At 49.5% G+C, this 24757-nt stretch overlaps 2 protein-coding genes across 3 annotated transcripts; one reads left to right on the top strand and one right to left on the bottom strand.

The window, feature by feature from the left end:
- The first annotated feature begins 2185 nt into the window (after positions 1-2185).
- Positions 2186-7235, top strand: CIMIP7 (ciliary microtubule inner protein 7). The gene is made up of 5 exons (XM_078875036.1): positions 2186-2392; positions 4255-4377; positions 5313-5390; positions 5763-6070; positions 6679-7235. Exons 1-5 carry the CDS (start codon positions 2366-2368, stop codon positions 6965-6967), a joined length of 825 nt encoding a protein of 274 aa, XP_078731162.1. The 5' UTR covers positions 2186-2365; the 3' UTR covers positions 6968-7235.
- Positions 7236-7295: 60 nt separating this feature from the next.
- Positions 7296-20724, bottom strand: RENBP (renin binding protein). Of its 2 annotated transcripts, none has more exons than XM_078875034.1 (11): positions 20614-20724; positions 15959-16082; positions 15316-15391; positions 14732-14807; positions 14177-14349; positions 13443-13685; positions 12821-12902; positions 10759-10934; positions 10003-10134; positions 9510-9597; positions 7296-8284 (listed from the first exon to the last, which is right to left on the bottom strand). In XM_078875034.1, the coding sequence occupies exons 2-11, from the start codon at positions 16057-16059 to the stop codon at positions 8202-8204; spliced, it is 1230 nt and encodes a 409-aa protein (XP_078731160.1). In that variant the 5' UTR covers positions 16060-16082; positions 20614-20724; the 3' UTR covers positions 7296-8201. The 2 variants fall into 2 exon arrangements, with proteins under 2 accessions (XP_078731160.1, XP_078731161.1); XM_078875035.1 differs by having other exon boundaries at positions 20618-20724.
- Between the last annotated feature and the right edge of the window lie 4033 nt (positions 20725-24757).

The following is a 24757-nucleotide window of genomic DNA, read 5'->3' as shown; positions in this document are numbered from 1 at the left end:
GTCACCCCGTGCTCTTATAAATCTCAACGTTCCTCCGACAAAGTCCCATCACAAGGGAGAAACACAAACAATGTTTTTTGCCCGTATTGAAGCGGCTGTACGCCGTATGGACTTGAAAACTCAATTTCCCTGTACAAAAATACGGGTAAACCGTACGGACTGACAGCTATGATAAGGTATTCTTTTACTGGTAGGAACGAAGCGGACCAGACCACCAATAGATTATATCGTCCGTCCGTCCGTCCGTGTATCAACATCGCCCCCTACTGCAAACACTTGGCATGACCCTGTCCGACAAGATGGCCGCCCGCTCCCCCTGCGATCTGTGAAATAAACAAGATGGCCGTCGCTTCCGGCGCCTCACGGCGAAACTTTAAACACTAGAATACAGTAATTTTTTCTTTAACTCCTCTATACCCAGTCGATATCCCTGTACCGGTACTAAGTATTATTCCTACCAGCCCACCCCGCAGGGTCCTGTTGCGGCTCTCCGATTTTGCATTAACAGGTTTAATTTCTCACACCAACACAGCCACCTCCGCGCGCCGACCTCGACGTGGCGGCGGCTCTGCGATCTTACATTAACATGCTAATCTCTCACATTAACATGCTAATCTCTCACATTAACATGCTAATCTCTCACATTAACATGCTAATTTCTCACATTAACATAATCATCTCTCACATTAACATGCTAATCTCTCACATTAACATAGCCACCTCCGCACACTCGTCGTGGAGGTCGCTCTCCGATCTCACATTAACATGCTAATCTCTCACATTAACATGCTAATCTCTCACATTAACATGCTAATCTCTCACATTAACATAATCATCTCTCACATTAACACAGCCACCTCCGCACACTCGTCGTGGAGGTCGCTCTCCGATCATACATTAACATGCTAATCTCTCACATTAACATGCTAATCTCTCACATTAACACAGCCACCTCCGCACGCTCGTCGTGCAGGTCGCTCTCCGATCTCACATTAACATGCTAATCTCTCACATTAACATGCTAATCTCTCACATTAACATAGCCACCTCCGCACACTCGTCGTGCAGGTCGCTGTCCGATCATACATTAACATAATCATCTCACATTAACATGCTAATCTCTCACATTAACATAGCCACCTCCGCACACTCGTCGTGGAGGTTGCTCTCCGATCTCACATTAACATGCTAATCTCTCACATTAACACAGCCATCTCCGCACGCTCGTCGTGCAGGTCGCTCTCCGATCTCACATTAACATGCTAATCTCTCACATTAACATGCTAATTTCTCACATTAACATGCTAATCTCTCACATTAACATAGCCACCTCCGCACACTCGTCGTGCAGGTCGCTGTCCGATCATACATTAACATAATCATCTCACATTAACATGCTAATCTCTCACATTAACATGCTAATTTCTGACATTAACATCACTGGCCCCGCCCACTTCGTTTATGACCCTTGGGCTACACCCATTTTTAACTTTTAAAAATAGCCTGCCTCAGCAGCTTTCCCCCTCTTTTTTCCTCCTGATGACGATCGGTTGTGTTGTGATCGAAACGTCGTAGTTTAAAAAAAAAATTACCTATGAATTCCTGCAGTCACGAAAGCTTTAAGTCAAGATTTAGCAATGATAACGGTTGGAGATCCCACTTAACAGCAGCATTCATATTGCGACTGCCTTCCTCTCCCTGTAAAATTAACATAATATATTCAAAAGTGTAGTTTGGGCCCCGCCTTTATATTGCACGAGCCCACCCAACATTCTGATTAACATAAATACATATTCTTGGTTCTTTCGGTAAAGTCACGTAGAAGGGAAATAATAAAATAATATGAATATTAAACAAACATTTCTTGCTGTGGATTTTACACCTGATGCTTGTGTTGCAGTCGAAACGTCGTGATAATTTTTATAGTTTTATATTTATATTATTTTATTATTTCCCTTCTACGTCAAGAACCAAGAATATGAATCCCTGCAGTCACGAAAGCTTTAAATCAAAATTTAACATAAATACGTTTTTAAGGCGCTCCAACCCTCAGATATGTAAAAGTATCAAGCCACGACTTCAACCTATATAATTAACATAATATATTCAATGTTTTCCCTTGGCCTCGCATATATTAGCATAGCTAATGAACAATAACAACTCGTGGCGTGTACCATGGCAACGCGGCCTGCGCGGCGCTCTTGGGAAAGCGGCCTCCTTTGAGGTTCTTTTTTAAAGGGAACGAGGGAGGGAGGGGGATTACATTTATTAGAGCCATCGTAACAAAGACAACAACTTAACAAAGTTAAACACAAACTACGATTCGTCATAAAGACGAAGGGGGGAGAGGCGCTGCTGCTCTGCAATGGCGAGCGACACGACCGGCTCTTGGGTGAGAGACGCACGCCGCGTATTGCACTGTAACTAATAATGACAATACTAACAGTAGTAACAGTGATGTTAATGTGTGTGTACATGTTTATTAGTCAATTAATTCCCCTTTGCCGGGTTAGGGCCTCGGCACGCCGTGCGAGCCGTGGTGGTGGTGGTGGGGGGGGGTATTTGACCATACTTCACCACGCTGGTCACTGTGAAGGCGTGGAGGCATCAAGGCACAGAGTACAGCAATGGAAAACTTAAGTTGGAGCTTTCGTGACTGCAGGAATTACTCTTTGGTTCTCTCGGTGAAGTCACGTGTAAAGATAAAATAATAAATAAAATACTAGCATACGACGTTTCGATTGCAACACAAGCAATCAATATCAGGTATAAATTAAATAGAAACACAAATCTAGTATACATAACAGTCAACACCCTACCTGGTTGATTACGTTCTTCCTGAGAATGCTAAATTTGAGAGAGAGAGATGAAACACAGCACCAGAGACATATAGACAGACATATAAGCAGACAGATATCAATGGGCAGCAATGGACTTGTTCTACTGCCCACACCTTAGCCATGGAGCAGCCTACAACACCTGCTTATGCACCGTGGCCCATTCGAGCAATATCCAGGCTCACGCCTGCTTAGCTTGACACAACGCGGGGTGCATTCCAGACCATGAAGTCACTAACCGCGGTCGTGGTTAATTATAATAATGACTCGGCAATGATAACGTCAATTATTTACCCGGCAAAGCCTCACTGGATCTCAACTATTCTGCCACGGTGCTGCAACAGTCGTGTTGGGCCAGTCCACTGCTGGATGAGGGCCTCCCCACGCAAGTTGCGGGTCGTGGGGCGGGTTAGTTGACCATACTTCACCACGCTGGCCATTGCTGGTAGATAGATGGCAGGACGGCAAGTGGATTGAATCCATCTGTGCGGAACTGTGGGCACGCCCTCAATACACGAGGGGTCTCTATTGGTGGGGTGGAGTGGTGGCGCAGTGGTTAGCGCGCCGCGTAATGAATTAACGATGGCGAGTGATGTATTAATAGGTCCTGGGCCTGCCACTTTTCCAACCCGCGCATGACCACCGTGGTGAAGTATGTTCAAACAACCCCTAAGACCCACATGGACACGACTCGACGGCCCTCATCCAGCAGTGGCTTGCATCCGTGCACACGAATATGCTGGTCTCAAGTCGTTTTTTTTCAGTCAATATTGAGATTCATAATTGATATTCGGGTTGGGCTACGTCATTTTAATACCGTATTCCAAATGTACCACTTTATCCATGTGCGTTAAGGTCACGCTGCAGGATGACCTCTTCCCCGAGCTACGTTATTGGCTGAGGCTGTATATATGGTTTACAGTATTTACACACACCAGTGACAGGATCATTATTTTTACGGCACTTGTTTTTATCCTGTTTGCTGTAAGTTCTGCCGTGAGTTTTATGTGTAGATAATTGTCTTCGCTCCTTGTTACTATCTCAGTATGTCACCAATGTAATGTTTGTAGACCCCTTCATTTCATGTCCTCGCCTTCCATACTCCATGTAACTTATTTCACGTATGTGTAAAAAGATATTTAGGCTCACTGGTCTCGTCATGAAACTGCAATGAAAAAGCACCAAGAGAGGCAGCTATCACATCTGCCTCACCCTGCAGTGTTCTTTAACTGCGGCCCTGCCGACGGTCTCGGCCGACGGTCTCGGACTGCGGTCGCCGTCGTAAAAGAGCTGTTCGTCTCGATGGCCCTTACAAGCTAAAATAACAAAAGTGTCCCAGTGGAGAGCAAATGACCTGGCCGCACTGTTTTGTCAAGCACACCCCCCACCCCACTCCGTGCCCGCGTCTTTCGTCCAGTTCCCAACCGGATTCCATGGACACTTCAGGAGCCGCTCCCGCAACGACATGGATCAGACGTTCCGGCTTGCTGCCCGGCCCACGCCGCCTTTGGCGTTCGCGCGCCGCCTGCAACACCCGCGGGTGAGCCCCGGGCTGCGGGCGGCCTGGCCGCGCCTGTTGCCGCCAGCTGCTTTGAAACCGAGAGCCACCGAAATGAAACTGAAGGTCAACTCGATCAGGGGTCGGCAACCTTCGGCTCCGAAGCCGCATGCGAATCATATTTGGCTTCCACCCCTTGCGTGTAGTCAATAAAAAAACGCGTACATTTTAAAACATAATTTAACGTAAAGATAATGTATTAAACGTGGCAGAGAATGGGTCGCTATTAAATGTCTGTAAACTAAATTGTTGAAGAATAAAGGGGGGGGACGACGACGACGACACTGAAGGGACGCAGTTTATTCCATCACATATTTTATAATAATTATTAAAGGCATAATGTGTTTGTCACCTGCTGTATACCTGCTGCTGTGTTTGTGCACAAGTATCTCTCTCTGCGTGCCAATCCCTGCACTCGATTTCGCTTGCTGGACGGTCAGTCACCTCCTTGTCACTCTGCTAGCGCTACCACCATTGTTAATATTCCTGTGAACTTCACTCGTTCATGTCTCCACCATATTTCGATGACTCGGTTTACCAGACTGTCTTGTCTCATTCAGTGTTCAACCAACACAGAATCCTAAACGCAGCACCCGAAAAACCGCCATGGAATCGCTCCTACATCTGCATCATACTCATCTCAGAAAGTTGCTAGATTTGCCACTCGTTACTTTGACAACATTTTGTTGCTCGGGGAACCCAAAAGGTCACTTGATCGAACGACAAAAACTCCAAACCGGCAACACGACTGTGGCTTGGAAAGCGTTGTGCCTGGGACTGTGTTTTGGATGAGATTGCGTTGTGAATTCTATTATATTTTGTATTCATGAAGCACCTTTTACCAACGCGCTTAATGCTTGCCGACTACATAATTAGATTGCGTTGTGGCTGGGAATTGCGTTTCTCCTCCCTTACAGAATGGGGCACACACACACCCCTTCTCCTGCCACGACAACCGCCACGCCGGCCTCGGCAGCGTGGGATACTTTCAGACGGTAAGCGGGCACAGCTGGCATGAGTGCGCATGGCATGGTGCGGTACGGTGTGGTGGGGTGGCAGAGATGCACGGCCAATGTAACCATCTTGCGCCTGCCCTTCGAACACAACACTGCTGATTCAACTGCCATTCCTGACTAAGCGATGGCGACATCATCATGGAATCATGTGCCAGGCTAGGTGCTCGTATGATGGTACGTTGATGACAATCCCAGGTGTCATCGGTTAATGGACCGATTTGACTGGCAGACGCACGACCTGTGCTCGCACATTCCAATCTGGAGCCTCTTCTACGTGTGATGGCCAATCTTAACACGATGCACATACTGTATGCCTGCCCCCTCACCCCACCACTCTCCACGTGAGCTCAGGGTCTGGGCCGCAAGCGCGTGAGGACTCCGCTGGCTCTGAGCGCCGGCGTGTACAATGGCGAGTTGGTGGCATGGGCGGGCAGCGCGGGGCACGAGGAGCGGCCCCTTGCATCGACCTACCGCCTGGATTTCCCGGGGGCACGGCCCCCACGCCCGGCCTCACTGCCCCCTGCCTTCACCTCGTCGTCATCGCCGTTTCTGCTGCTGCCCCAGCTTATCGCGCCCAGGGCGGCCCTCACCAGTGCGCGGGGCAGCTCATGGCCTGACGATGGCGGCGGGGATGCCAGCTCCGGCTCCACCACTTACAGGCGAGTGGAGAGAAATCCTCGGAAGCTCCGCGTCCACCCACACTGGGGGTTCTGGTTTCAGTGCATCAAGAAACTCATTATTGACCTCAGGCATATACGCACACGAGCAAAGAGCCATCTGGCGACCTGAGTTTGTTTCCCAGCAACGGCTAACATCAGTGGCGAGTAATATCTAAACCCATCTGGGCCTCTGCTAAGTTAAATGAGTGCCTAGTGTGGTGTGTAAACATTAGCACTGGGAGACAAAGATGGTTACGAATGGTGCTGGTCAAACCATCCCCTTGTAACAAGTCTGAAGACTACACAGGGTCCGCAGTGCTCCATATATCAGCCTGAATAGGCACTCGCCAACTGCACAAGAGTGTAATGCTGAACAGGAGGTGTTTTTTCTTCTTGGTTCTTTCGGTAAAGTCACGTAGAATTGAAATAATAAAATAATAAAAATAACATTTAAATAAAACATAATAAAAATAATTCTCACGACGTTTCGGCCACAACGCAAGTAGCCGTCCTGTCGAGGAGACAGAGTCTGAAAGAACCAAGAAGATGAATCCCTGCAGTCACGAAAGCTTTAAATCGAAATTTAAGGAGGTGTTTTGTTTGCGCAGGGCTGCCCACGGCCGGCCAATCGACCGCACGCAGCTCGCGCTTCACAACGCTATGCCTCCCGGAGAACCGTGGGGCCCGCTACACCACCACGGCCGGCCTGGCACACGTGGCGCCTCCGCCGCACCATCCCCGCGCCCGCTTGGCGTGGCCGACTGCCTGGTGTGGTCGGATGAGACACGGCACCACCAGGTCCAGCACAGGCTGCCGGCAACAACGACAACAGTGGCGGTGGCAGCTACGCCCCGGCCCTCTCAGGGATCAGAAGCTGCGGGGCCTGTAACGAAGTAACGGCCCACCGATTAAAATTGATTCCCAACCTCGCGAGAGGAAGTGTGGCACGCCCAGGGTGGCAACACAGAAGGCAGTATTAATTGTCGGGGAATCACTGGAGTTTGCGATGAGTCGGAAGTGAATTTAATCAAAACGTGTAGCACCTCAAATTTGCACAAATGTAAAATCTACAGCACTCACACTGTGATCGCCTTCATTATATTTTTATTAATGTAAAATAAAGATTAGAATTAGTATACGAGTGCAGCTCTTTGGTGCCAAAGTTTTCCCAAGAAATTACAGGCTGCTGGATGATAAAAAAAAACTTGATTTGTTACAGCTTACAGCAGATTGCATATTTTATTGATTAGTTCACAAAACGTTACAAAAGCTTTAAGACATTTACTATGATTGTATTCATTTTTTGGTTTCAACAATCAATAAAAATTGAAATGATAATCAAGTGGAACTGCAAGCTGAGTGCATTAAGATGAGCAGCAGAGGGGGTGTGCAACTCCCACCCACCTCTCACCACACCTCGTGCACCCAACCCGCTACCCCGCAAAGTAGGCACGTAACGATTCGTCAGTTCAAGTCGATTCATATATACGGCGCGATACATGGTTCGCGCTGTGCGTGAGAATCGATTGCTTGCAATGCACAAATGTTTCCCTTTATAGTCAACGTTCATAATGAAGGAGACGTAAAAAACGACACAGTACGGACGGTACAAATGAGAAAAATTGCAGGCTGCGCAAATCAGCATAGATGAGATGGCAGATGGGACAAGCGATAGTGGTGAACTATAAACAATGAGCCACAAGAAAATACAATGGAGATGGACATGTTGTCACTGTACAAACGAGACATTACAAACAATACAGCGCAAGTTTAATACGTAGCTTTTCACGACCAGTATTATTCAGACAGTAGTGGCAGTACTAATGAGAGGCAGTTCAAATAAGACCAGTACTGACAAACAGCACACACCGTGAAAATGAGACCAAAAGGAATAGATTCTGCAATTCAATCAAAACACCCCTCCATGTCAGTTCATTAAATCATCGCACACCAATCAGCACAAAAGCATTTTGATTGGGCTCACATTCACCCACTGCGCCTCTGCTGGTAAGTGCAATCACCGTCCCTTTTTCCAGTGGTTGAATTTTTTCGTGGGGTCTGGGCTTGGTTGGCAGCCGTGAGAGGCCCGAGGGTTGGACACCCTGGCCTACCCCGAGGCCTACCCCGAGGCCTACCCCGAGGCCTTGGAGGCGTCCGTCAGGTCGGCCAGCATCTTCTCACACATGTAGAGGGCGCGGGGTACATGGAAGCAACCTGGGGCACATGTGCACAGCGAAGATAGACCGAGAACAGAGGTCAAGGTCAAAAAGTCATCGCAGACAATGCTGTCCATGCCACTACACGTCACAGTTTCCTTCTCTCTTGATAGATCTGAAGGGTATTGTCAGGTCGCCAGCCAAACTTCGAGGACAGCTCTTAAAAAAAACTCCCATGGGACACCATTCACAGAGCGCAGCTCAGAGGTCGCAATCGGGTACCCGATACCCGTACCCTACCCGATACCGGGCTACCCGTACCCGGCCGGGTATCGGGTAGGGTACGGGTACCCGTTTGCGACCCTGGTGCGGCCGGGTACGGGTAAGGAATCAAAACCCGTTTGCGACCTCTGGCACAGCTGCCATTTGCCAGAATGCAGTGGCAAAGTCACCACAGAACTTGCGTGAAGCTAGGCGCTCTCTGAGAATGTACTGAAATGCCTCCTATTATCCACTCTTCCTAATATCCACACCCAAAATCATTGCGCTGATTTACCTATTATCTGCACAACGATACTTCCCATCTTGCATGCTCATCTGGCAGGGCGTGAAACAACGCTTAATGATGTAACAAGAATAAGCACAACTGGTCTACACAGGAGAGCCTCACCACCGAGTCATATGACTCTTTTTCGCGAGGCTTCTGCATTGGGTTTTTATTTCAAGTTGTTTTCAGCCAATTATTGACTGATGTGTTCACGGTGGTGGTGGCGACTAATAATTTGGAGATTATGGACACAACGGGGCTTCATTTCTCACTCTATATGTGTCCAGCTGCTGCTAGGCTTGGCTTGGAATAGAGATTATCGGCGGAAAGCACTGGACGTCTCTGAAAAAGAGCTTCATAGCTCATCGGATTCCTCCAGTCTAAATAAAGATGCTGATTCTGAGTCCAAGGTACACCTATCTATAATGATGGCGGTGGTGTTCACACAGTAGCTCATCAAAAGATAAAGAGCCCTGTATAGCCGTAACAGACTGTTGGGGAAAGTGCTGTTAGCGATCACCTTTGAAGGCCGGCACGGCACACAAGGGGGTGGGTGGCCAGCACCACGGCCAACACCAGTGATAATCGTCACTGGTGTTGGCCGTGAGCGGGAATCTAACTCGGGTCGCTGGGTTCGTAGCACGGCGCGCTAACTACTACACTGCCGCTCCCCACTAGCCCATCACACACACGCGCGTGTGTACACGTCTGCCGGTTGACCACGTGACCACGCTACCTTTGAAGGGGCCGCCCTTGAACGTGTGCGTGACGCTGCCTTGGCGGTCCAGGTACCCGTACCATTCTCCGTGATCGGCATCCGAGAACTATGGACGAAGAGAAACACGGACAACATCACCGTCATCATCAGCCATGGTCTATCCACCGCGGGATGAAGGCCGTCGCCATCGCTCACAGTCCTGTCGTGGAACAATCCATCTCGCTCCCGCACATCAGCACAAGTGTCATCGCTCCCAGGATGGTGGTGTTGGTCGTGTTGGAAGTAGAGGTGGTGATGGTGGTGGTGGTGAAAGTGATGGTGTTGTTCTTGGTAGTGGAGGTGGTGGTGGCGTTATTGTTTGTGTTAATCGTGGAGGTGGCGATGACGACGAAGTTGGTGGTGTTGGTCATCTTGGTGGTGGAAGTGATGATGTTGTTGTTGGTCATGTTGGTGGTAGACGTGTCGGTGGAGTTGGTGGTGAAGCTGGTGGGAGCTCCATGGCGGTACGCACATTAGAGATGGAGTAGTCCAAGACGCGGGTAAAGGAGTCGAGGTGGCGGGCCTCGCGGGTCTCGCGGAACGCCATGAGGAAGGCGATGAGCGCCTCACAGTGTGGCCACCACAGCTTCATGGACCATTCCAACTGCACACACCCCGCAGGAGGGACACACACACAATCGCAAGTATACACACAATCAGATACACGTCCACAATATCACACACACGACCAAGTCCACGCGTACGTGGACACATGCACAAGTGTACATCTGCACCCGCAGGGTGCATAGATGTGCCAGTGGTCGAGATGAGCGACGGAGCGGCAGTGCCCAAGAGCACGTCCACTGCGGAGACGGAGCAACGCGTGCTGTTACGTCGCGGCACCACGAGAGATGGACACGGCTCGGGAAGGCTTCACCGCAGCAGTGGATAGATCATGGCTGATCAGGGGTGGATCTAGAAACTTCCCAAAGGGGGGCAAGTCCCAAGATGTAATACTTTTAAATAGGGCCGAACATTAAAAAACAGGCCGCGTATTTTCTCGAGTAAATGTCAATAAAAAAAGTGGGTTCTCAAGGTCTTGGGGGGGGGGGGGGGCATCGCACAAATCGCTCCCTCCCCCAGGATCTGCCAATGTGGCTGACGATGATGATGACGACAATCATGACGACGATCAAAACGATGACGACGACGATGACGACGATGACAACGATAACGACGATGATGACGAGAATGCCGTGTGTGTGTGTGTGGCCATGGTTGCCCGTGCCTGTGTGGGGGGCAGCCCGTCGGCATCCAGGAAGTAGAGGAGCCCCCCGTGCTGGGGGTCCCAGCCGGCACTGAAGGGGGCATCCACGAAGCTGGCGAGCGCCGTGCGTGCCAGTGCCGCGTCTCCAAGGCGCGACGCGCGCTGTAGCAAGAACCAGCCGGCCTCGATGGCGTGGCCTGGAACACCCCGGGAGCAGCCACCACCACCACAACAGTGTCAGCAGGGGCCACACGAATTGTACACAAAAGTGCTTGCCACTAATGAACCACAATAAATTTCGATTTAAAGCTTTCGTGACTGCAGGGATTCATCTTCTTGGTTCTTTTGGTAAAGTCACGTAGAAAGGAAATAATACATAATAAAGATTCCAAGAACACAGGATGAGATGTTACTATCCTTTGTGCAAGCACTTCCAAGAGTTCATGAACAGTGAGCCTGGTGAAATTTGGGGAGCGCATCGTCAGTAGTGACCCTTTGGTTCCTAGGGTGTTTCGGCCTTTCACACTATACACCCTCCCCAAAGGCGGCCAGCGACAGGGTGATCAATCCTACGCTTGCGTCCCATTCCCAATTAGTCATAGGAGTTGCCTTGTTGTTGATAGCCAACATATAATAATTATTTTATTATGCGTACATTTTATTATTTTATTATTTCCCTTCTAATAATAAAATAAAACATAATAAAATAATATAAAGCATATTTTATTATGTTTTATTTGTATTATTTTATTATTTCCCTTCTACGTGACTTTACCGAAAGAACCAAGAAGATGAACCACAGTACCTTGCTGATCTCGTCAAGGAGCATAAACCATCACGCGAACTGCGGCCATCCTCGCAGCAGTGGCTTTTGGCTGACCACTGAACAAAGACGGTCACCGCATCGCATGCTTTCAGATGCGCTTCTGTAGCGGTCTGGAACACTCTTCCTTCTGATATTAGGAAGTCACTGGAGCTATGCAATTTTAAATCTAGATTGAAAACTCATTTATTTGGAACTGCTTATTGTGCTTAGTTTGTTGTCCTTCCCCTGTACCTCCGATTAGTCTGGTTGGCTACATAGAGTGCGAACAAAGTTCAACATACATACAACACAACCAACACGACTATTAGCACCAGCACAGACAGCAACAGCTCCACCACCACAACCATAACGTCTATCAGCACCATTACCAGGACCACGGACAATCTCACCACAACCAGGACCAGTATTGCCACAAACAGCAGCGCCACCAGCAACTCTGTCACCACCACAGCACAACTAGAACCAGCAGCCGTAGAACAGCCAACACCACTATCAGCATGACAATTGCATCATAAACAATAGCACAGACAGCATCACCACCGCCAGCAGCACTATCAGTAGGACTAGCATCACCAATACAACCAGCATCACCAATACAACCAGCATCACCAATACAACCAGCATCACCAATACAACCAGCATCACCAATACAACCAGCATCACCAATACAACCAGCATCACCAATACAACCAGCATCACCAATACAACCAGCATCACCAATACAACCAGCATCACCAATACAACCAGCATCACCAATACAACCAGCATCACCAATACAACCAGCATCACCAATACAACCAGCATCACCAATACAACCAGCATCACCAATACAACCAGCATCACCAATACAACCAGCATCACCAATACAACCAGCATCACCAATACAACCAGCATCACCAATACAACCAGCATCACCAATACAACCAGCATCACCAATACAACCAGCATCACCAATACAACCAGCATCACCAATACAACCAGCATCACCAATACAACCAGCATCACCAATACAACCAGCATCACCAATACAACCAGCATCACCAATACAACCAGCATCACCAATACAATCAGCATCACCAATACAACCAGCATCACCAATACAATCAGCATCACCAATACAATCAGCATCACCAATACAACCAGCATCACCAATACAACCAGCATCACCAATACAACCAGCATCACCAATACAACCAGCATCACCACTGACAGTAGCAGCAGTGTTATCGGTATGGGCAGCACCGCTCTGTTGGTTACCCGGGTTCTGCAGGCGCCCGGCGCTGCCCGGGAGCTCCTCACCATCGGGAGTGACCGTCTCCAGCACGACGGAGCCACCCCTCTGTCACAAACGCACACACGGATACAGACACACACGGACACGCGCACACACACGGACACGCACGCACACACGGATACAGACACACACGGATACAGACACACACGGATACAGACACGGATACACACGGCCACACGGATACAGACACACACGGACACGCACATACACACATGGATACACACACATGCACACATATCCTCACACGGGGATCCACGGACTCACACGATGACCCGCAGAGTCACGGCGTGTTCCACTGTTTGTCGCTGTGTTTGGCCGATTCTCTATGTTCCCGCTTGTGGAGGAGGTGAGGGCAGCGTGGCTACTATGCGAGGCACCCCATTGCTTGCGGCGGGGGTGGGGGAGGTGGGTGACAGCGAGCCCCGAGATGGCCGAGTGGCGATGGTGGCGGTGATGATGGCGGTGGTGGTAACCGCGATAAGAGGGGTTTAACCGGGACAATGTTTGCGGTCTCCCACGCTGCCCGGCGTGCGGCCGGCTCTCCCGACCATCGCTCGTGCGAGGAGCGCAGCCAGGCGCTCGCACCTGCAGGTGTTTGAGGATCCGGTCGACGCACCAGCGGCCCAGCTCCGCATTGCCATCGTCCCCGCCCGCCGCCCCCTCCCCCTCCTCGCTGGCCTCCTCCATCTGCTCCAGCAGGCACAGCAACATCATGGGCACGGCGAGCGAACTGTCGGGTGTCGCGCCGGAGAGCTGCGGACGCCCGAGGCCGGAGGGGTCCTCGCGCACCCAGCGCACGATCTGTGACATCATCTCCTTGGCGGCCACCTGAGATGGAAATGCATGCACGGGCACGCACATGGCACACGCACGCACGTGCAAGGAGAGGCACGGGCACATACAGTCACATGCGTAGACATGCACACGTGCACGCAAACAAACTCCTGCACAACGACAATGATGCCCCATGCAGCTTTTAACCGGCTATCAATAATAATGCAATTTGTAATGGGCACATTATTTCACCAATGACTGCGACTCTAAAGCAAGCACAGTTAGCGAGCACCTTATTAATGCTGGCATGGCATATTATGGAGTGGGTGGCCAGCAGTATCATTTAATGCTGAGTCGACCTCGTGGTTCAAACATTTGTCACCGATGTTGGCCGTGAGCACGAATCGAATTCGGCTGTTTCATAGCACGCCCCGCGCCGTCCCCCCTAATTCCGTGACCCCCCCCTGCTGCGCCCCCCATCTCCCGTGGACCCCTCTTCCCCGCCACCCGCCGTGCCCCCCCCCACCCCCCCATAGCCCACTCACCGTGTACTTGGCGTCGCCGGTAGCACGGCCCAGCTCGCTCATGGCCAGCACATAGAAGCACTCGCTGAAGATGGTCCTCTGAACCTTGACGGGACGGCCGTCACGTGTCAGCACAAAGGCGCACTTGGGCGAGTCTGCGGAGACGCGCGCATGGCGCAGCAGGAACTCCCCCCCTGGCAGAGCACAGTAGCACGGTCCGACAGGCACCACCGCATGGGGGGGGGGGGCAGGTGAGGAGGGGGGCACAGGGATGGGGCGCACAGTGGTACAGTCCAAGCTCTACAGGTGATCTGGTTAGGACGAGGCTGGCGGTTGGAGGCGTGAAAGCAGCAGAGCGTGCATGGTGTGGTGTGAGTAACACAAGTAAGCAGTGTATGGGGCACCGTGCGGCGAACACGATAGGCACTGTGTGAGCATTGTTGTTGGAGATGTGGTGAGTTGCGAATGGTGACCGGCGAGTGTTGAGCGACGAGCGGTAAGCAGCGAGTGGTGAGCGGTAAGCCTCGAGTGGTGAGCGGTGAGTAGCGAGCGCCAAGTGATGAGTTGGGTGCGGACCTTTTTTGGCCGCCTCAAGGATCTGTGGCGTGCGGAACCTGGGCAGCTCGCGGTACAGACGGCAGTACATCCACACCTACACACGCAGCACACACACACACACGCAGCACACACGCACGCGGCACACACGGCAGTGCTTGCGAGTTGGTGAATCATCATCGTGAGCCTCCAACACTCAGTAGGTCGAGTCGTGGCGCCCACACCCGTCGGGTGCCTGGTGAGACGCCAGGCAACGTGTGCAACCTACGCCGACTTGCGACGGTCCCCCATCTCCAATGATGCTTCCCCACGGCGTGGTCGAGTACGGTGAGATGCGGTGTGGTACAGTCCCCCACGTGGATTACAAAACATGGCAAGCATTGTCTCTGGTGTTGTTGTATTCACATCGTGCCTTATTTTTTGTCACAGACAATTAATTATTAAAGAAAATCTACTAGTCAAAATCAGATTTGAGGTTTCTGGGGGGGGGAGCGATCACCTCCGTCGCCCACCTTTGGATCCACCGCTGTACAGGTGAGACACTGGGGGGTGAGGGAATGAGAGATGAGGGCTGAGGGGAGACGGCTGAAGGTAGCGTCACTGACCTGCCGTCCCTGCAGCCACACATACTTGAGCTCATCGTAGACGGCACCCTCGCGGCCCAGGCACGTGAAGAAGCCTCTGATCGCAAGCCGCGAGGTGGGCAGTGGGGGGGGTGGGGGACCACAGTGCGGGCCGTCTCATCGGCAGCAACAACAACAACAATGGTGATGATAAACAATGGTCATGATGAGGAAGCTGCGGTGAGATTTGGGGTGGGGGGGGAGATTGGGAGGTCAGTCCCGTCAGTAGTAATGACGATAATTTGATTACATAGCTAAAAACGATGGCAATGACGACCACGATGATTGTGATGATAATATGTAAAGACAATGATGATGAAAATTAAGATTATCGTGCAGCGTTGATATCAATGATGACGCTGATGATAATAATGCTGAGAATGATGGTAATAATGATGACAATGATTATGCGTTTGTGGATTATGATCACAATGACTATGATGATACAATGATGCTGCTGCTGATGATTATTATGACAATACTGACAGCAAAGTTATCATAGGTGACAATGATAACGACGACTGCGGAGCCTTTTTCATCCCCGAGGTGTGTGGTCTGAGGTCAGGGGGTCAAGAGGTCAGGCCAGGAGGTATGGACGTGGGTGCCGCCCCCCTCTGCGCCATACCCGTGCTCCTGGTCATGTGAGTGCCGCAGCCAGAACGCCATAACGTGGTCGAGCTCGGTCCGAACCCGGGTCAGCAACTCAGGCAGCCGCTTGGTCGCCATCACCCTGGGTAGTGTGACACGCGCTGGTGGGGGGGGCGGGGGATAACGGTGCTTCAGCTGCTTGTGAACCTCGTGGAATCGCTCCCTTTAGGTGTTGTCCTTCCATACTCTTTGGTTCTTTCGGAAAAAGTCACGTAGGTATAAAATAAATTAAATCACGACGTTCCGGGCGCAACACAAGCGTCCGTCATCAGGTGGGACAACCACAGCAAGAAACAGTTGCTGAAGTGGGCAAAAGGGCTGCTGTAACAAGAGGCTATATAGGTAAGAAAGGGGGAGGAGCAAGAGGGGAGAGATAGAGAGGGGGGGGGGTCCTTCCCCCGCATCTCAGATGAGCACAGTTGGCTACGTACACTACGACTGTAAATACGACCGTTCGTAACGAACGAGGCAGTATAAACCAGACATGGCGTAAAAAAGGTATACATAACACGAGCCTAACAATAAAAACGTGTAAAAAGCACGCGGTCTCTATGCATCGAGCCAAAACCATCAGCAGTTCCTGAAGTTGTGCATTTCAGAGACCGAGTGGCGTGCATGGTTCCTGGGCCCGCACTATTACTCTGTTGCGATGGTGGGTGCCCTGTCGCCGTTTACAGATTTCAATACCAGCGACACGTAGCGGGCGGCAGGGTTGGTGGTGTGGTGGTGACACTCGTGCCTCACATCAAGGAGGGTCTGGGTTTCATTCCCGACTCGGTGCCTTTCTACGTGGAGTTTGTACGCCATCTCTCTCTCTCCATTCTACATGGGTTTCCTCCGGGTTCTCTGGTTTCCTTCCACAGCTAAATACACGACACACACAGAGTGTAACCGGTATGATACATCCCAATGCGGAGCATATTACCTGCAAATCACTGAATTCGAATCACACACAGCAGCCACATTGCCCCTCCCCCCCTGGCTACTGCGAAAAAACTTCACGACCCTCCTGAAGAAGTTTTGAGACTAGGTGAGGCTTTCCTGGGACAGCAAGTATAATAATATATACGGTCCCAACAAGGTGATCAAAACAAACGGAGCGCACACACGAAGCTACTACACGCGTGACGAACAAAACGAGGACGTGCCAGCTGAGACGGGCAAAACACAAACGAGGCTGAGAGCAGGGAGTGGGCACCGGTCACCCTGAGCCCCTTCAAGTGGAGTCCAACTCATGTCGCACCGAGTCCGGGGAGCCGAATGCAGACCCGACGCTCGCTGCAAAGCGTGGGACGCGAAGGCCTCCCCTGTGTGCAACCCCCCCAACCCCCCCCCCAGGCCAAACAATCCCGACAAGTCCACAGGGAATACAGAAACACGTGTGTCATTATACAAGCAAACCAGCACACGTGCCAATAACACTGCGTGGCCCTAAGAGAAAAATATATGATGGGCGACGTTTCATGGTAAAACGCAAAAAAGTGCCATTTCCCGAAACTTCACATATTTCTATGATTTTAAGGGCACGCAGTGTTATTAACGAATGTGTTGAGTTTTATTGTCCCTTATGCACCACTAGCAACGCAAGAGCGTCACCAAATAATGTACACTACGATAGAATAAAATCACGGCGGTGGAGTGGTGGCGCAGTGGATAGCGCATTGCGCTTCGAACCTAACAAATTTTAAAATTAGAATTCCCGACCCCGGCGAACATCAGCGGCGAGTGACATCTGAACAGCGCCCCGAGTTCTAAGCAAACGAACACACTTAAACAATACGAGCATTGACCAACATGGTGAAGTATGGTCAATAAACCCCCCTCCCCCCCGCCCCCATGACCAACACGGCGTGCTTGGGGCCTTTCTCATCCATCCAGCAGTAAAATGGAACAGCGGCTGTGTACATTCATCCTGGCTGCAAAGTTTGGTCGTACATTTTATATATATCGTTTATTGTAAAATTTAAATCACAGTTCCTATGATTACTGTTGTTACATTGTTCTTATAGCGTTATTTTGATTTCGAAAACATATGGGTAATCTAAGTTGTATTCTGGTTGATATTGTTTGACTTGCATCACACTGGGATTTTTGCACACAGCGGTTTTTTTTGGAAGATTTGCTGGTTTATCCAGGATGTTTCTGTTGCGCGTCGTCGCTTTAAAATGTTCTCCGTTCATATTTTGTTTGTTGCGGTTGCACCCGACTCAAGAGCCGCATGGCTCACAGGACTATACCTAATAAATGAAACTTGAAATCCTCTAAGTGCAGGCTGAATTAACAGGTGGTTTGAGCGGAGCACAGATGTTCGCGTTAACCATTAACTGGAGAAGCGCTGAAGCTAAATGCAGCAGCTGCGTCGAGATTATTACCACGCACTATTAACCTCGCCAGCCCATCTCCAAGCCTGGGGTGTGTCATTCAGACGCTGTCTTCTCGACAGACCTGTTCTTCACCTGAGGACGGCTGCTTGCGTTGTGGCCGAAACGTCGTGAGAATTATTTTATTATGTTTTATTTTTATGATTTTATTATTTCCATTCTACGTGACTTTACCGAAAGAACCAAGAAGATGAATCCCTGCAGTCACGAAAGCTTCAAATCGAAACTCGCCAGCCCAGTTCAAATCCCAGGCACGGCTAACATCATTTGCGAACATCTCAACTGGCCCTGGGTCTCTCCACCACCAACCACAGCCCCCCCCCACCCTATTTACCAACCCGCACTGACCAGCGTGGTGAAGTATGGTCAAACAACCCCCCCCCCCCCCAGGAGACTCCATCTCGCACTGCCCCACTGTGGCATCAATCCCTCTCCCAAGCGCTCTTATAAAAGTGATTACCTCGCTCAATTCAACGCACCTTGTCAACTCTTTGGGGCCGTCCATAAATGACGTCACGCGATTTTGAACGATTTTGACCCCCCCTCCGCCCTTCGTCACACGGCGTCACAAAAAGTCAGACCCCCCCCCCTCAAATATGACGTCACAAAGCTCTGCCCCCCCCACCCCTCCAAAATAAAACATGCTTCAAATCGCTTTAAACTATTGTCATTGTAAAGTGCGTATTTAATGTGGCACTGCACTCTGATGTTGTAGGAGAAAACATTTATTAAAACGTCTATTTAATTAAGTAGAACGTGTTGTCTATATTTATTTAAAGTTGCACATTGTCACAAATGTCTGACCCCCCCCCTAGGTGCGTGACGTCATTTATGGACGGCCCCTTTACCCACTGCAACTTTGGTGTGTGCCGTTTGTTGCGGGCCGCTTTACACCTCATTGAGCCTGTGCTCCGCAGCTAATGAATAACACATTCCTGCGGAGGGAGCTGGTAGGAACGTTGGGTTGCTCGGTCAATGGCCAGGGTCAACGGCGGCGTGGTGTATTCCGCAAATATGCCCGACTGTGAGGGCGGGCACAAGCCGGCGTGAGTAGGTTAAACGTTGAGTTTTATAAGGGCACCACGGGGTGACCAGCCCCTCCCCACCCAGCCCCCACCCTCACCCTCCCCACCCAGCCCCCACCCTTCCCACCCAGCCCCTCTCCACCCAGCCCCACCCCTCCAATTTTTTGATGCACGACGGACGGATACAATAATCCCCTGTGGGCTGGTGTAACCAGGAGGTTCCTACCAGTATAAAGTACATATTACATACAGTACGCATGAATTATACATACACACATAAACCTTATATACATAAAGACAAAGATTCCCCCTATAGCCTTCAACTGTCGGAGCAAGTGTTTGTTAGCGAGAACCTATTAAGTCCGGCAAGGAACGGCACAGGACGAGGGGGTGGTGTGACCAGGACCACGACCCGACCGCCTTCGTCTCCCCCGTGATGATGTTTACACTCGCAGACACAACAACAACAGCCGCCGTTCACCACTAAGTGGCGGTGACGTCAGGATATGTATAAATGTTGAACTTCTTTCGCACCGTACGTCGCCAACCGTGCTAATCGGAGGTGGGAGGGGGAAAGACACGAAACGAAAACGCAAAAATCCGTTCGAAAGAAACGAGTTTTCAATCGAGGTGTACAAGTGGATGTGCACTTTGAGGCCACGTGAAGATTCGCATGGGCTCACCGACTTAGAAATGGCTGGTAGATGCCACCAATTGTGCTCCGCCACTGTGTTAACTTTCTGCGTTTTATCCACCCGGCGATATGCCCGTTGTTGTGAGCGTCGCTCCTCTTCCCTCTTTTATTGCTGGAGGTCGCGACATTCACGAGCCCCGTCCGCAGACTCTCTGAGATAGGGCCACCCAATAAAACAAACTATAAACAAATTTTATTTTACACAATACAGGTTTTTTTTTTCTTTGAGATTTGTATTTTACCAGGTAAGGCCCACTGGGCTATATAGATATTTTTCAAAAGCGACCTGGCCACAGACGATATCTCAACAAAGTGGCTTATCGTGTGGAAATGTATAGCAGCCAAATACTCTAAACGCACGATTCTAACTAAAAGTGGATGAAAACCCCGGAGAAAAATCTGCGCGACCACGGGGAAAACACGCAAACTCCAAATACACAGCAACAGGCGTCAGGATCGTCAACGAACCCACGACCTCCTTGTGTACCAGGCGAGGTATTTAACGTCTCCTAGCCACCGTAGCCCCACTCACTCACTGTGTGTGCGTCTCCTGTCGGCACCACGACCACCACCAGCAGCAGCAGCAGCAACGCCCCGACCGTTCCTCTGTTGCACGCGGGACCCGATCAGCTGATCTACCCCGGTCACGTGACACACCCCCCCCCTCTGAGCCCTCCTCCCCCCCGCCGCGAGACCCACGTGACTCCTCGCCGCACGTGACTCGGCGTGAGAGGAAAAAAACAACAGTTTGTGACGTCACGGCGCGGAGAGATCTCATTGGCTGACGGAAACGATTTTAATTCTTTAGCACGGTTACGCAACCGTTTTGAATTGCGTAGTCCCGATAAACCGAGGGGGCTGCTGTGTCAAGAATCTTTATATAGACCGGATGGAGGAATCCGATGAGCTTTGTAGTTCTTTTTTTACGGATGTCCGGTAGGGGCGTGTCAGCAAATTCCAACAAACAATAGCAGAGCTGTAAACCTATACGGTTTATCCGTATTCTTGTACAGGAAAATTGATGTACTTACAAAAAATCCGCAGATTACCTACTGGATCTCCTCTCTGTTTCAAAGAACAAATTTGACCTAAGGTCTACGCTCATTTACCAGCTTCACATTCCCTATTGCCGTACAAATACTGGAGGAAGGGCCTTTGCTATTGATGCCCCCAGGGTCTGGAATGCTATTGCCAATAAACTGCAACTTGTGTCACTACCTGTGAGATCTTCACTCAAAACTGCTCTAGAGGAGTTGTACACCCCTAGCTGCCACTGAAATTCAGTGGCCTAAAATAAAATGTTTCGCTCCGGATGATCGCTGCAAAGTATGACCTGTGTTTTTATTTAGTGTGCTGATCTTGGAGGTGCATTGGAAAATGTTGATACTCCGACTGATGCTCCTGCTGTTGTGGAGTGACTCATGCAGCCAGCTATGGCTGCAGGGTTTGGTAGTACATGTTGTTTATGTCGTTTATTGTGAAAATTCGGTCACAGTTCCTATGATCACTGTTACATTGCTTTCATGGCTTTATTTTGGTGATTTCGAAAAGTTTTTTGGTTTGGCCATGTTTGTTTGTTGTAGTACGGAGTTAGACTGATGGCCTTAATCTAAGTTGTCTTGTGGTTGTTGTTGTTGTTTGACTTGCATCCCACTGGAATTTTTGTACACAGCGTTGGTGTACGGTGCTTTTTCTGCAATATTTTGCTGTCTTTTCTGGGATTTTCTGCTTGCACTTAGTCACATAGTCACTTTAAGATGTTTTTTTGTTCATGTTTCTGGTTTTTGGTTTGTTGCGGTTGCACCCGATTCAAGAGCCGAATGGCTCACAGGGCTATACCAAATAAATGAACTTGAACTTGAGTTTTCAGGTCCATACGGAGTACAGCCGTTTCAATATAGGCAACATTGTTTCGTCTATTTGTGTTTCTCCCTTGTGATGGGACTTTTCAGGATGAACGTTGAGATTTATAAGGGCACGGGGTGAGCAATAAGGTCTGAATTGGTCTGTAATAAGGTAGGGCACTGATAAGGAGTTGACAGGTATGCAATAGGAGTGCAAAATAGAGAAAAGGTATGCAAGTCATGGAAATAAATAAATATTTTTTTTTTAGTACAAATTGCTTAGGTACGCAAACTCCCGTTGATTTTTCAACAAACACATTCCTGCGGAGGGAGCTGGTAGGAACATTGGGTTGCTCAGTCAATGGCCAGGGTGAACTACGGCGTGGTGTATTGCGTAAATATGCCCGACTGTGAGGGCGGGCACAAGCCGGCGTGAGTAGGTTAAACGTTGAGTTTTAAAAGGGCACCATGGGGTGACCAGCCCCTCCCCACCCAGCCCCACCCCTCCCACCCCTGACCCAGCCCCTCCCCACCCTCCCCACCCAGCCCCTCCCCACCCTCCCCTCCCCACCCCCACCCTCCCCACCCTCCTCTCCCCACCCAGCCCCTCCACACCCTCCCCACCCAGCCCCTCCCCACCCTCCCCTCCCCACCCAGTCCCTCCCCACCCAGCCCCTCCCCACCCTCCCCTCTCCACCCAGCCCCACCCCTCCCATTTTTGGATGCACGACGGACGGACGGACACAATAATCCCCTGTGGGCTGATGTAACCAGGAGGTTCCTACCAGTATAAATAAATATGGAGTATGTTTTAAGTACAAATTGATAATGTACATAAACTGCTGTCGATTTTTCAACACTAAATGCAAGCTTTGGCAAGGCAGCAAAACAACAACAGTCCCAGACCGAACCAAGACAACACAGTTCCTCAATAAAATTGCACGGACTAAACTGCTCTAGTTTTATTTTACCATGTACGGCCCACTGAGCGATAAAAAGCTCTTTTTCAGAAGAGTACTGGCCACAAATGATAGCTCAACGAAGTGGCTTACGTGGAAATGTATAGCAGACAAATACTGTACTCTAAACGCATGTTGTACCCTAAACGAACTTAAACATTTCTGCAAGACAGAAAACAACAATAAGACGCTATGATCCGTAATTAGGTTATTTTGGGTAAGATCGTTTTGTGTGTTTTTAAACGCTTTTTATTAACTCACTGTCTGTTGTATCCTCAAATTTTATAACTCAATTTTTACCCACTTCCCAATGTGATATCGACTGCAAACTTGGTATACTTATGTCATACTGATGACAATACTATATTCTACTAGCATAAGTACCCGGCGTTGCCCGGGTGAAAAATATATTTCTTAATAACCTTACATATATACACAGATGGGCTGCTACCCCTGCCCCCCCCCCCCCAGGCACGATCTCCTCGGCCGCTGTGCAGTAATATGTACGGCCTATAGTGTGGTGGGGTGTCGAGGCCTAGTACCGTGCAGAGCCTCCGGCCTCGCCTAGATTGCCCACCCGGCTGAGGCTGGGTACCGGGGCCGTTACCCCCCCCCCCCCGCGCTACAATAATACTGTCTAATCGCTATAATTTTATAATCTACCGACCCTATAATAGTAATTGCACACATTGTGGTGGGGGGGGGGAGTGAAGAGGACGTGGAACTTTGATGAATTTACCTCAGAGTCGCGTGTTAATGCGTGCGCATATTTTTAACGGGAATTAAAAATGGCGTCCACCCCGCAGCGAATGCGTCGCTACCCGTTGCCAGGGGCAACCGCCGTCCAATGAAACTGCGTATGGTCCGGCGACACACAGACAGACAGACAGATTTGCGATTTTATATATATAGATTATAAAAAAATAAATATATTTTAAAGCCATCTTTTTTATATATTCTTGGTTCTTTCGGTAAAGTCACGTAGAAGGGTAATAATAAAATAATACAAACATAAAACAATAAAAATTCTCACGAAGTTTCGACTGCAACACAAGCAATCGTCATTAGGTGTGAAATCCACAGCAAGAAAATGTATTTGTTATGTTTCGGCTTGGGTCTAATTGTCCACGGTCAACTGACGTTGGCTTAATTGGCCACGGTCCCCTTACGTTATGGAAAGCTTCGGGCCACTTCCTGGAGTCGTGGAGTTCTTCCATTGCTAGTACGGTACATTTCATTAAAGCGTATTTTTAAAAGTTTTTTTAAAAATATTAGTTATTTTACTATAGCCTTCCACCACATCACAGAGCCAATCCAAGCAAGTTACGGCACGAGCAAATATGCCCCAATTTACGACCCCTGCTGGACGAGGGGCTTCCAGCGTCCCGTGGGTCGTGGGGGATGTCTCCCTACACTTGGTTGAAGGTGGGGGGGAGCAGGTTGGATTTTGCTGCACTGGCCACTACCGGCCTCCACAATAGATTTGCCACGTTCCATTGTAGATCAAACCAACACGGTGCTCAGTCAGCACGATCAATAGTCCAGTTTACGAAATAAGGGTCAGCACAATACCGGTTTTTTTTAAAGTAAATTATAATTTACATAATTGTATTTATATTATTTTGATGTAAAGCTTTCGTGACTGCAGGGATTCATATTCTTGGTTCTTTCGGTAAAGTCACGTAGAAGGGAAATAATAAAATAATATAAATATAATTTATATTTTTTTATATTTGTATTATTTCCCTTCTACGTGACTTTACCGAAAGAACCAAGAATATGTATTTATATTACTTTTATGCTGAGTGCTGCTGTGTCCTGTACAGCGCTTTGAGATCCTTGATGACAAGCGCTATACACATGTAATTATTAT

This window comes from Lampetra fluviatilis, chromosome 40 (assembly GCF_964198595.1).
Source record: "Lampetra fluviatilis chromosome 40, kcLamFluv1.1, whole genome shotgun sequence".
Taxonomy (NCBI): domain Eukaryota; kingdom Metazoa; phylum Chordata; class Hyperoartia; order Petromyzontiformes; family Petromyzontidae; genus Lampetra; species Lampetra fluviatilis.
Note: the sequence above shows the minus strand (reverse complement) of the source record. Positions and strands in the feature narration are given on the sequence as shown.

What these genes read in the sequence shown, in the direction of transcription:
- RENBP (XM_078875034.1), bottom strand. Translation starts at nt 16,059, where the DNA reads ATGGCGACCAAGCGGCTGCCTGAGTTGCTGACCCGGGTTCGGACCGAG. An exon ending in TCACATGACCAGGAGCACGG is followed by an intron (nt 15,392 to 15,958) that starts GTATGGCGCAGA and finishes GCTTGCGATCAG; the next exon opens with AGGCTTCTTCACGTGCCTGG. An exon ending in CCGGCGACGCCAAGTACACG is followed by an intron (nt 13,686 to 14,176) that starts GTGAGTGGGCTA and finishes TTTCCATCTCAG; the next exon opens with GTGGCCGCCAAGGAGATGAT.
- CIMIP7 (XM_078875036.1), top strand. Translation starts at nt 2,366, where the DNA reads ATGGCGAGCGACACGACCGGCTCTTGG. An exon ending in GCCGCCTGCAACACCCGCGG is followed by an intron (nt 4,378 to 5,312) that starts GTGAGCCCCGGG and finishes CCTCCCTTACAG; the next exon opens with AATGGGGCACACACACACCC. An exon ending in TCCGGCTCCACCACTTACAG is followed by an intron (nt 6,071 to 6,678) that starts GCGAGTGGAGAG and finishes TTGTTTGCGCAG; the next exon opens with GGCTGCCCACGGCCGGCCAA.